Consider the following 11,730-nt stretch of genomic DNA (forward strand, 5'->3'; position numbering starts at 1 on the left):
TGTAAAACCAAACAGAATTTTTTTTTAAGTGCATTACATGCCTGTTAAAGGCAGCACAAACTCAACTCTGACCATTTTTATTGCAGTTACAAAGACATTTTTGAAAACTTTATTTACGGTAGAAAACTTTAGCTATTTGCATTTGATTGAAGTTCAGTGTTGGAGTTTGTTTTTCTATTTTTGACGCCAATATTTTCACTTTGACGGCAAATGAATATTGGCTTCAAATATTGATTATTGGCCTCCTTGCCTGCTAATAATCAGTATCGGTATCAGCCCCAAAAAATCTATATCGGTCTATTTCTACTCTCGTACCAATCTGACCACCGCCACAGCTGATGTTAGACATTTAGACCATAGACCGTAAAAAAATGGATGTCCGCTTGCTCAGCTGAAAGTGAGGTCTCCACAAAAACTGCTCCCCCTGGTGGCTGGCTGCAGTATAGGTTAAAAAATCAGGCTTCCAGTCATTCCAGATGGGCTGTGGTCAAACTTTAAAAAATTAATACTCCTCGTAGAAATGTTTCTCACGTCCAATTGTTGTGGTGGTTTGAAGATATCATTTGGCTGTCTTGTATTCAAGTCCACTTTTTTTTGGAAAAGTTTAGTTCTCATTAGTTATACGAGGTTAAAAACAAGGCTTTACATCATGTTTAACGATGATTGACAGCTGCTGTTCTCGTGTATTTTTTTCAGGGATTGTAAAATATGTCGGAAGGCAAAGTCAGAAAGTGATTAGACTCTTGAAAGAAAAAAATGTATATTATTTTTGTCAACCAGCTCCACTCAGATTCTCCCAGAATCCCTCATCGTCTCTGCTGCGCACTCTGGCTGCACAACTGCTACAATGGCTGCGCCTGTGACTGAGGTATTTCTACTTTAATGGATATTTCTTGAACTGCCTGAACTGAATAACTATAAAGAAAGATGCATTGTGGGTCAGTTTTAAAGCCTGTTATTCATTGAAAACATTTATTACATTTTTATGATGCAAACAACAGCAAGTCCCACCCTTGTTGGAACAGCTCATCACATAGTCATGAGGGAATGAAATAGACACAGAGGGACAGGGACAGAAAAACGTGTATTAAGCGCAATTCCGTTGTTTCTGTTAAAAAAGAAAAAAAAAATAAACATGACAATCAGCTCTTATTGTAAATTTTGGCATCTTTCCCCCTTCTGTTGTTCTCTCTGGAGTATCAGTCATCAAAAATCAAAAGAACAAGGCATGCATAATAGTTTCTGGTAATGCACATAGATCAAAGGATACCACTTGTTAATACAAAATCCATGTACGATGTTCATGTACATTTCATATATATATGGTCCCTTTCTTAGAGGCGTTTTGGGCCTATCTATCTGTTCCCACTACGGGACTATGTCCTCTGTTATCAAAGCTTGGTCACTAGATTCACCCTGCGAAAAGGTCTGTGCTGGAAAAACCTGTAGGATGGACCTCTAATAATGATGATTAACTAGATGTTACAACCATCTGTTCACTCCTCCCTTCATCTCTTACTGCATGTTATTATCGAGCTATTTACCCCAAAGTTTCATTCATTTAAATAGTTTTCTTCACATCAGCTGACCCATGTGTCATCTGCACATTTCCCGGGTTGTATAGCCTTAAAAATCGCATCACATCTGCTGTACTACCACCCTGCGCTTTGCTTTTAAAGGGGAGCCCACAGATTACTTGGATCCATTCATCAATACAACTGTGCCCATGAGATAGAAAAGTCTGGAACAAAGTATTTCAACTTCCATGTAACCCTAATAAAAATTTAATCAAATTTCTGATACACTAAGTTAAATGCACTGGTCCGTTTTTTTAATAAATCAGTGGAACAGCCATGCGTCTATAGTGAAGGCTGTATACGTGGCCACACAACTTATTCATTGAAATGTAAAAAAAAAAAAAAGAAAGAAAAAGAAAACAGGACAAACCAAAACATGTTGATTAAATACAATGCTGAATGAATGTCTTTACTGTTAAAAAAGTGTACTGCAATGTATACAACTATGTTGCTCTCTCTCGCTGCTCAAAATGAGTTTAAGAGGGGACAGAGGCATCAGGATTGTTGGTATACCAATGGAATCATATACAGATTTACAGTTATAATGCATCTATCATCACACTCAACTGATGGCAGGATGGGAGGGGGCGAGGGCAGCGAATGACGTACACAATATAGAAAAGATTCATCCTTTTGAATTTTTAACACCCTCTGCGGTGGAACCAATGCTATGTTACTTTTTTTTTTAGAAAAAGACGGAGATGAACATGAGTGTGCGTGTGTGTGTGTGCTCATACAGGTATGATTTCTGTAAGTGCAGAACCAAATGTTCGACCAATAAAAGTCTATTGGGATCAAGTTGTACTGGTTTCTCTGAAGGTGGAGGCAGACTTGTTAACCAAACATGGGGCTGAGTAAGATGGTACTGGTGGCATCGATGGGCGTCTTGACTGGTCGGGTTTAGCGCCCCCCTCGATGAAGGTGGTGGTGGTGGTGTTGGTGGATTGCGGGGCTTGGCTGCTTTAATCGATGTATTGGGAGAGCCAGCGGAAACCATCGCCGTAGCCCTGCCTCTTCAACACACTGCACATGAACACCTCCAGTGGTCTCGTGTTCAGCTCCTTCATGGCAATGTTGCCCTACGAGAAAAACGAGAAACTGGGTCACTCTGGGTTCAGCTCATTTTTCTCCCTTGAGGACGTTAAGTTTAACCTGACACGCCAGACGAACAGTTTCATATATCTGCCACGGAAATATTTCACTAGTCCATCTGAGTAGCAGCTCTTCCGATTTGTTTTCAGAGGCGGGACTTTAAAAAAAATCCACAGCTGGTGATTGGACGACTGTTCTGATCAACACACTCACCACAGACCAATCCACATCAAGCCACGGTATGACATAGCTTATGTGAGCCGATGCTTCTAAGAAACAATAGACGAACAACTACTGAATCACGAGAAACAGTTGTGAAAAAGGCGTTAGACGACAGCTTCCGTTTTTATAAATCTATCTTAAAAATCAAAGGAACGCTGACGAGTATGAAAGTCTGCTGACGACACGTCTGCTCCCACAGCTCCCGCCTCTCTTCCCTGATTGGGCCAGTCAGAATTTGGCCGAGTGATTTCGTTGGTCAATGGAGCCTGGCAAGATGGATCTGCAGGATTTCAGAAACTGAATCAGGCAGGTCTGTCTGCTCTGCAAGGTCACGATAAGTTGTTCCCATGAAAAAAATCATCAGTAAATCTGTGGCTTGGACAAAGTTTCTTATCTGAAGAATCCATTTTTGAAACACACCCAAAAATCCAAAGAACATCCGTAAGCTTTAACCATACATCATTATCATATACTTGGGAAGACAAAATAGGATGTTGAGTTCAGAGAAAAGAAAGAGACCTGAGCAAAAGTGCAACTTTGAATATTTAAACACGTGAAACGAAGCGTTAAGTTGTTCTTTTAGCTTACCAAACCATAAAAAGTGAGGACTTACAGGAAGTTATTTCGCCCGGCATACTCAAACTTAATGTCAACACATTTTAAAGCTAAAGCTTACAAATGGACCACATTTGTGAAATAATGACCGCAGCTTCTAGAGCCGACTTCGACCAAAGTTTTCAGACAGACGACTGTGGGAGTGACCTGCTGCTCAAGATCAATTGTCATGCATGGTTTATCAACATTTGAAAGTGAAATCTTTCTTATCCCTCATTCCTTTTTTCTATAGTTGCTGTAAGGGTCGGATGGATGAACAAAAAGGGAGAATGATAGAGGTGAAGTGTCGACTCACTTTTCCTGTCGTCTGTCCGTACAATCCAAATATTTCCCTCAATTTCTCCTCGCTGATGGCTTCGTTTCTGTCGATCTTGTTGCCCAGGATCAGGATAGGCACATTTCCAATGGTTTCATCTGTCATTAATGCCTAGGAGAGAAAAAGCAATTACTACAATGTGGCTTTCAGTGTGTTCTTGAGGATTATACCTTAATTAAAGTCTGGATCTTTAAGGTCTATTGTTGCTGGGTCGAGCCCTCTGACAGCGGTTGCATACACAACATTACAACAGTGACCATTAACGCCATCGGAAATCTATTTGACTGAAATTCCTTACTATTATTTTTATTATTAAACTTCCCACTGGTAGTATAAAGTGCTGTAATGTAGTGTCCCTCTCAACCTTTGTGCATATTTTTTCTGTGGCACAGTAGCGTGTTGCTGATTTTTTTACATTTCATAGCCATGCAAAATTTTTGCAATCTGACAGCGCTACACCTGATTTTCCAATAACTGTCACAAATGTTTTCCTGCAGAATGAATACTTTTTTTTTTTTTTTTATGTGGTTCACATTCTCCTCCAACTACCCCTCTTCTACCTCTATTATTTAATGCTGTAAGCAAACAGCTGTCTGGAGATTCAAGCTTGAAAAACATGACCCATCCCTACCTCGTAAAAGTGCAAAAGTATCACCAAGCAACAAAGTATTAAGTGACCTGATTAATTGGTAAATAAAAAGTTTCTCTATTTCCTTAAAAGATAAATACCATCCACTAGGGATGCACAATATATCGGTATTAATATCGGTATCGGCTGATGTGTATAAGTGGGACGATATTTACTCCTTAGCTGCTAGCCATTTTCGGAGCATCTTGAACGATCTTTCAAGACCCAAATAATATTGTTTTCTATGACTATGTTAACACCAAAAAGCCTAAAAAGAGTGTACCCTTTTCTTTTATGTCTCTCTTCCCGTTTTTGATCCAAAAAACAGACAAAACATACTTTTTTGATCACGTTCATCTTGGGCGCTCCATCCTTTGATCTTCTCCATGGTCATCTTTTCTCATGATCGCGTCGCTCTTTCTCTCTGAACTACCTCGACACATCATCTCAGATATTTTTGTAACCAATCTTGATATCGGTAAATGTTGGTTATCAGCCATAACAGCAATATTAATATCAAATATAGTATCAGCCAAAATTTTCATATCGGTGCATCCCCACCATCCACTTTTAAAATTGGCTGTTTCACAGAAATTGTTTTAGCGACTCAAAAGTTACCACCAGAAAGTGTGGTAAAAACTTTTCCCTTTTCTTTTTTTATTGGACACATCCATTCAGTGTAAAGCCTGGTTTATATGTGGTCCACGTCCATGTCGCCCTTTTCTAACACAGAAGTCTTTTGGTGCAAAGCCTGACGTGCACCTCCACTATTGTAATAACGTGGATCACAAGCCCTGTGATTGGTCTGCTGAGATGGATCATATTTACAGCGTTTCTGTTGCTCTTTGCCTTTCTATTATTTCTTAGGGGTATACTAGAGTGTGGTCATGATATTATTTCACTCAGAGATCAGTGTACAAGAAATAAGCTCATGGCTCATACGGTGTTTCAGTGACATGACAGGTAGCAGGTACTTACATCAAGTTCTGCTTTTGATTCAGCCAACCTGATATGGTCTGCACAGTCCACAAGAAAGACAATGCCATTAATGGCAGGGAGGTAGTTTTTCCACACTCTGCGGGCTGAGGGAACAGACAAACACAAAAACAAACCTTTCAGTTTTACGCCCCTGTCTTTCTACTTCTGGAACACATATGTATGTGGCCTCTGGAGGAACTTTTAGTTTTAAGAAACTTATATTTCCAAATCAAACACTAATGAAAAGGTGATATCGGAGCTTTGTCATCCTGTGGTTAGCACAAAAAGCTTAAAAAAACAACACACCTTGTGCGTGGCCTCCAAGGTCAAAGGTGGTAAAAGTCATGCCAGCGATCGTCAGCTCTTCCGAAGCTGAAGGACAATAACAAAATTTAAAGGTCAGACAGTCAAGAAATTTTGTGTATATACATTAAATGTGCAGCATGAGTGTGATTAGCAAAATAATAAACCATGTATTAACCAAATTAAACACAATATTTGACTCACTTTAAGTATGCTCACAGCTCATTCCAATTCAAGAGAAGTTTCAAAGTTGCAAATAAAAATGTCTGTGAACAATCTGGTTGATATGTTTTTGCATGCAAAGCTTTTAGCACTTAACTGAATGTGTGTGGGAGAGTGGCAACAACTCACTTGGATGTAAAGTTGGCACATGCTGTCCCAATCTGTCATCTTTGAGCATGTGCAGTAGCGTCGTTTTGCCAGCATTGTCCAGGCCAAGAAATACTAACTTGCCGCATTTCTTGTACAGTCCTGAAACAAGGCCAGGATTATTTTAGGACACAAGCATGGACACAAGAAATCAGCCTCATTAGATGCCCTGATTCATGTAACACAAACCTGGTGTCACAAATTGTACAGTTAAGAAACACAACATCTGAACTTGGTGATCAGTCAGATAGTAGTTAAGGGCTGAAATAAAAATGAAGTAGAAAGCTGACACTTGACAAAAGAGTTGCCAAGCTCAGACTTGTTCAGGCTGAGGGGTGGAGATGTAAATCACACATTAAGAGACTTTAACTGATTCAGAGTGAACACATTGTAACTGAAATCAATGTGTTTTTTTCTGAGCCGAACTTCCTGTGTGGAAGGTGAAAACAGCAACAACTCAAATTAAATCAGACTCTTGTAAAACTGGAAAAAAGTGCCTTCTTAATAACAAACACAGTCAGATCTCTGCTTCAGAAGCAGCCTGACAAGATTTTATTCTTATCTGCAGCTGTTTTGGATCTGTGGACCGACTAGCTGACACAAAAGAGGAAACAAGGTGCAAATAAAGCTCCTGCTCCTCAAAGCTGGTGACAAGGTTACATGGCTTTGTGTTTACCAGTCTCTGAGTCAGCACAGTGATACCCAGTGCCTGTAAGATTTTTTTTCTGAGTCAGCTCTGACTGACTTCACCATTACTCACAACAGCTCAATGCTACCTGTCTGACAGGGAGAACAGGACTGACTGCTTCACAGGAGGATCTCTGACACAGAAACTAGTACAGCACACCTCTGGGAGAGGAGCAGCTGGTACACCTAACAAGATTTTCCACCAGCTGGATACAAAATGCTTGGGTGTGAAATCATGTTATGTTACTGTGAGAGGCACTTTTCGCGGTGTTTGGGTTCACACAACATTGGACAATCATCCGTCAACAGTCAAATCATCTCTAGTTAAGGTGGAATACTCACAAAGCTCTAAAAATAGGGAAGGGAAGAGACATAATCTTCAAGTCAATCACTCATTTGATCACCAGTGAGCACAAGCTTACATAACCCAGGCCACTAAGTGCATGCTTTTAGCCAAAACACCTCACAGAAACATGGCCGCAATACAGGATCATTATGGGTCACAGAAAAGTATTTCAGAAGGATGGTTTCATTCATTTTCAATCAGACCAGATGAGGAAATTGAGATAAACAGCCTTGTGGTGACATGATTATGAACTAGAGTTAACTAACAAGGGGTTAAACAGAGGACGCAACTAATATTTGCTTGGAGTCCTGAAGTGTGAATAAGCATTACTCCAGTTGCCTCCTGATATGAACCAAGAGAATATTTGTGTTTCAGATCTGAGTCAGCAGAGCACAACTCAGAACACCACCTGCACAGAAACCCTTCTTCCTTTCAGCTTCTGCAACAACGACAGGGCCGACCGGAACAAAACCTACTTTAGTGACCTGCTTTGTTAGACTCTGTAGACTTCACTGAGAACAGGACTTGTGATGAAGTTGCAAAAAATTATGAAAATCAATGTACAAAAAATGTAGAAAATAGAGTTAACAACGGCGCCAACTTTTTTGATTTATAAGATGAACCTATGACATTCAAGCATTCAGTTTTATTGTAGTGAAATAAAAAGGCAATATTGAAACACACTTAAAGGGATATTTCAGTTTTTTTGAAGTGTGGTTGTATGAGCTCTATGTGACCACTAAGGACATTAGATACAGTAGAAAGTTGTCTCCTCTCCCTCAGTAAGACACAGACTGTAATCGATGGTGACGAGGAAATAGGGGCTAACAGGGAAAGACCGTACCAGATTCAAAGGCTATTTTCTCTGCCTACAAGAACTAAAATCAAAAAGTAATACCACAGTTTAAGAGTACGATACATAAAATAATTTTTAAGTGCATTAAGGCTTCGGAAATATAAACATTTATCTGGACCCAACTAACTGGTCATGTATCCTTCCGCGCAGCGCGAGTGCGCTCCGTCCCCCCTCCTCCTTTCAGCTGTAGGGAATGTAAACGAGCTATGCTTCGGGCGCCGGTTACAGACATAAATGTTTATATTTCCAAAGACTTAATGCACTTAAAAATTATTCTATGTAGCGTACACTTAAACTGTGGTATTACTTTTTGATTTTAGTTCTTGTAGGCAGAGAAAATAGCCTTTGAATTTGGTACCGTCTGTCCCTGTTAGCGCCTATTTCCTCGTCACCAACGATTACAGTTTGTGTCTTACTGAGGGAGAGGAGACACCTCTCTACTGTATCTAATGTCCTTAGTGGTCACATAGAACTCATACAACCCCACTTCAAGAAAACTGAACTATCCCTTTAAGACCCATCATTATTACTTACCTAAAAACTGTAGCACGCTATTGAAACTGCTGAAAACCCAATCCAATAAGTATGACATATCCGGAGCTGTTGGGTCCTGAAAAAGAAATTAAAAAAAAAACATAGAGGTGAGAACATTAAATGCAAAGTGACTTTAGGAAAGGAGCTGTGTCAAAATGTTTATAAAAAAAAATACAATATTAAGCAAGAAGAATGTGCACTTTGTAGGGACTGTAACAGCTGCACACAGACATTACCTAAAATCCCCAGCATAAACTGAAACCCAAAGTGAAAGTATACCAAATATCTGCTGAAATAACACTTCTATATACATGATTATTTAAACTACAGGTTGTTTATATTTTCATTCACATCCTTAACATCACAGGATGATAGCTGAATAAGCTGTAACTCATCATGTGATGTGCCGTTTTGACATTTAAAACCTCCTAACCGGATCAATGCAAAACCAGTGCACAAGGAGCACCGCAGCTCTGCTAACATCATCTACACCTGGAGATTCTGTTCTCCTGTTTATCCACATTAAATAAATCATGTACAGTTTTGAGAGTTTAAAGACTTAATTATTTCATATCTCACAAAGGAGGGACTGAGGGACAGTGGAATCAATAGAAAACAACCAGTATGACAACAAACACTGTGAAAGTAACAGCATTAAGCTTTAAGAATTCACAGATTGCCTTAATCTGTCTTGGTCAATCTTCCAGATGATAAGAATGATGACTTGCACTCTACAGCCAATGATAAGCTTGTTCTAGTAGGAGTCTTTGGACATCATGACAGGAGACTCAAGAGATCTGATCACATACCAGCTGACAGCTCCTCAACAACCAATCCACAGAGGCCTTGGAAATGGAGGCGAGTTTTAACCCTTTGGACTAAACTGGGCAGACTGCATTTCAATCAAAACAAAATCAATCTGGGAAAAGCCCTGCTGTTACTGTGTGACACCAAACAGCTCTGTGACAGAACACATGCCACAGCTTGTTGCTAGCTTGGTTCACTTGTTATTCTACTTCACACAAGCTCCTTTCCCCCCTCTATTAGGAGACATGTGATCAGCACTTTCGGCTTCAGACAGGGATATAAAAATCAGCAAAAAGAAGGATAAGAAAACTTCCTCTTACTCTTACCAAAGGCCCAGCTTAAAGTTGTCCTAATCATAAAAGATGTTTTTGTCAAATTAGACACACTGTTCTGTTTTCCAAATTGTTGTCATTTTTAGGACTTCTCTCAGTGAGAGTGACAGCGAAACCAGAGGAAGGTAAGCCTGCACTGACCTCTAGCCTTTGTTACGTAACATGCAAACGACACTGAGGCTAAAGTATATGGTGAGTATAAAGTTCAAGACCACGCAAATACAGCTGAACTACACGTCAGCTGTTGCTACACTCCAGTCACATACGCTCACTCGCCTGCCTAGGCGTGCTGCTATGAAATCATGGGCGGGTGTTATAAATTGATTCCCCCACATGTGGCGTGATGCGTCTGTGAGTGTGAAACAGTTTGACAGTGACTGACAGCATTTGTTATATGTGTTTGTGTGTTTGTGTGAGTGTGAGTGTGTGTGTGTGTGTGTGTGATAAAAACTGTTTGTTGTTATGTTAAAATTTGAAGACAGCAAGGAGAAGTTTGTCTAGAAATACTCTTAAAGAGAAGCTGAATGAGACACCTGTTACCTTTTACATTCCCTTTGAGTATTCTGTTATTCTAAGTTGATGCTTTCTCCAGAAGAACCGTACTTCAAAAACTAAGATTGTTCATACCCATGTTGCAAAGTAACATTTTGAAAGTTTTCTTTTTGAACCATATGACAGCAGTCGCCTGATGCAAACATGCATCCTTACATTTTGTTTACACACTTATTCCATGGCAAAGCACTATTTCAGTTGTTTTCAGAGATCTCTAATTGTTACAGGACCATCATTTGTGATACCAAGTAGCAAAAGCATTAAAAAATTTTAACTTCGCTATTTAGAAATTCTTGTCATGATCAAACGAGCTTTTTATAACTCAAGATGAGATAACATAATAAAGGTCAGAGCAGCTATTTTACAGAAAATTTATGAAAACTGAGCCATTAACTTTATTATGGGAAAACTACCTCTGTTATCTCATGACAACGAGGTACACAAGTCAACACCTTGACAGAAAAACTGAAACTATCTTGTCATCATTGGAAAAATAGAAAATAACGTACATAACAACATGTCCATTTTGGGCCTCCGTACAAACACTCAAATCAACGACAGTAATCTCAATAGTTTGAGCATGAATATCACCGTCAACGAAGTTTGTTTAACAGTTATTGTTGGTGTTTTTGTTGGTGTTTTTTACTTATTCCAATAAATTCAGAGAGTTAAAGACATCTATAAATATAGGCGGGATACAGGCTGTGAATACTGTTTGCCTCGTCTGTCAATTACGTCTCATATTCACAGCCGCTGTCAACGTAGCAGCGAAGTTAGCTACCCTCTACCTTCACGGCTAATAGATACGATAGATGATTGGTCTTTGCCATTATCGACGACGTTAATAAATAATACAAGACTCCAGGAAATGGAATGACACTCAGTAGAGCACAATTACACAAATCACTGTCAACTAAAAGCGTTTGTATAAAGCTTTGACAAGGCTGGCTAGTAGGAAAGCGACTAGCTACGTGTCATCTCCTCTGACGGGCGACGTTGCATCAAGGAGCTAGAAGCTAAGTCAGCTACTCAACAGTTAGCTTCACATTTTCTTCATCAGAATGAAAGTTGGAGGTTGGGAAAGTACAGAAAATCTGTTTAAGGGTGTAAATTCAGAAATTCGACACAACACCTGCTTAAAATAACATCCAGATCGAGTCTCTTTCATAAGTTAGCCAACTTGGTGTTAGCAATGCTAACGTAGCATCGTCAGGAGCCGGGATCATTTGCTAGCCGAGATGCCGAGTATTCGCACAAGACTCTTTTCTGGTCATTAATAGTAAAATGTAACAAAACACTCACCCGTTGTTTAGGTGTAGATTGATTGGCCGAATGTGTGTACTCTAATGGTCATGTAAATTGGTCCCCTGGTCGAAAAAAAGAGAGCCTGCGAAAAGCCAGGTCTTCCTCTCCCTTTTCGTGTTTTGTTACTGAGCCACGACACTGCAATGGCTGTCCAACAACTCCCCAAAACTCTGCCCTACCGCTTCCTGTTTATGTTTCTCTGTCATCTGTC

General features: G+C 39.7%; 1 protein-coding gene across 1 annotated transcript; it reads right to left on the minus strand.

Moving 5' to 3' along the window:
- Positions 1 to 924: 924 nt before the first annotated feature.
- Positions 925 to 11,730, minus strand: sar1b (secretion associated, Ras related GTPase 1B). Its single transcript, XM_074672870.1, has 7 exons — positions 11,517 to 11,730; positions 8,524 to 8,599; positions 6,083 to 6,202; positions 5,735 to 5,800; positions 5,429 to 5,532; positions 3,802 to 3,933; positions 925 to 2,656 (listed from the first exon to the last, which is right to left on the minus strand). Exons 2-7 carry the CDS (start codon positions 8,579 to 8,581, stop codon positions 2,540 to 2,542), a joined length of 597 nt encoding a protein of 198 aa, XP_074528971.1. The 5' UTR covers positions 8,582 to 8,599; positions 11,517 to 11,730; the 3' UTR covers positions 925 to 2,539.

Source organism: Halichoeres trimaculatus, unplaced genomic scaffold (assembly GCF_033239565.1).
Source record: "Halichoeres trimaculatus isolate MK-OKI-2021-1 unplaced genomic scaffold, fHalTri1.1 fHalTri1_scaffold_6, whole genome shotgun sequence".
NCBI classification, from domain to species: domain Eukaryota; kingdom Metazoa; phylum Chordata; class Actinopteri; order Labriformes; family Labridae; genus Halichoeres; species Halichoeres trimaculatus.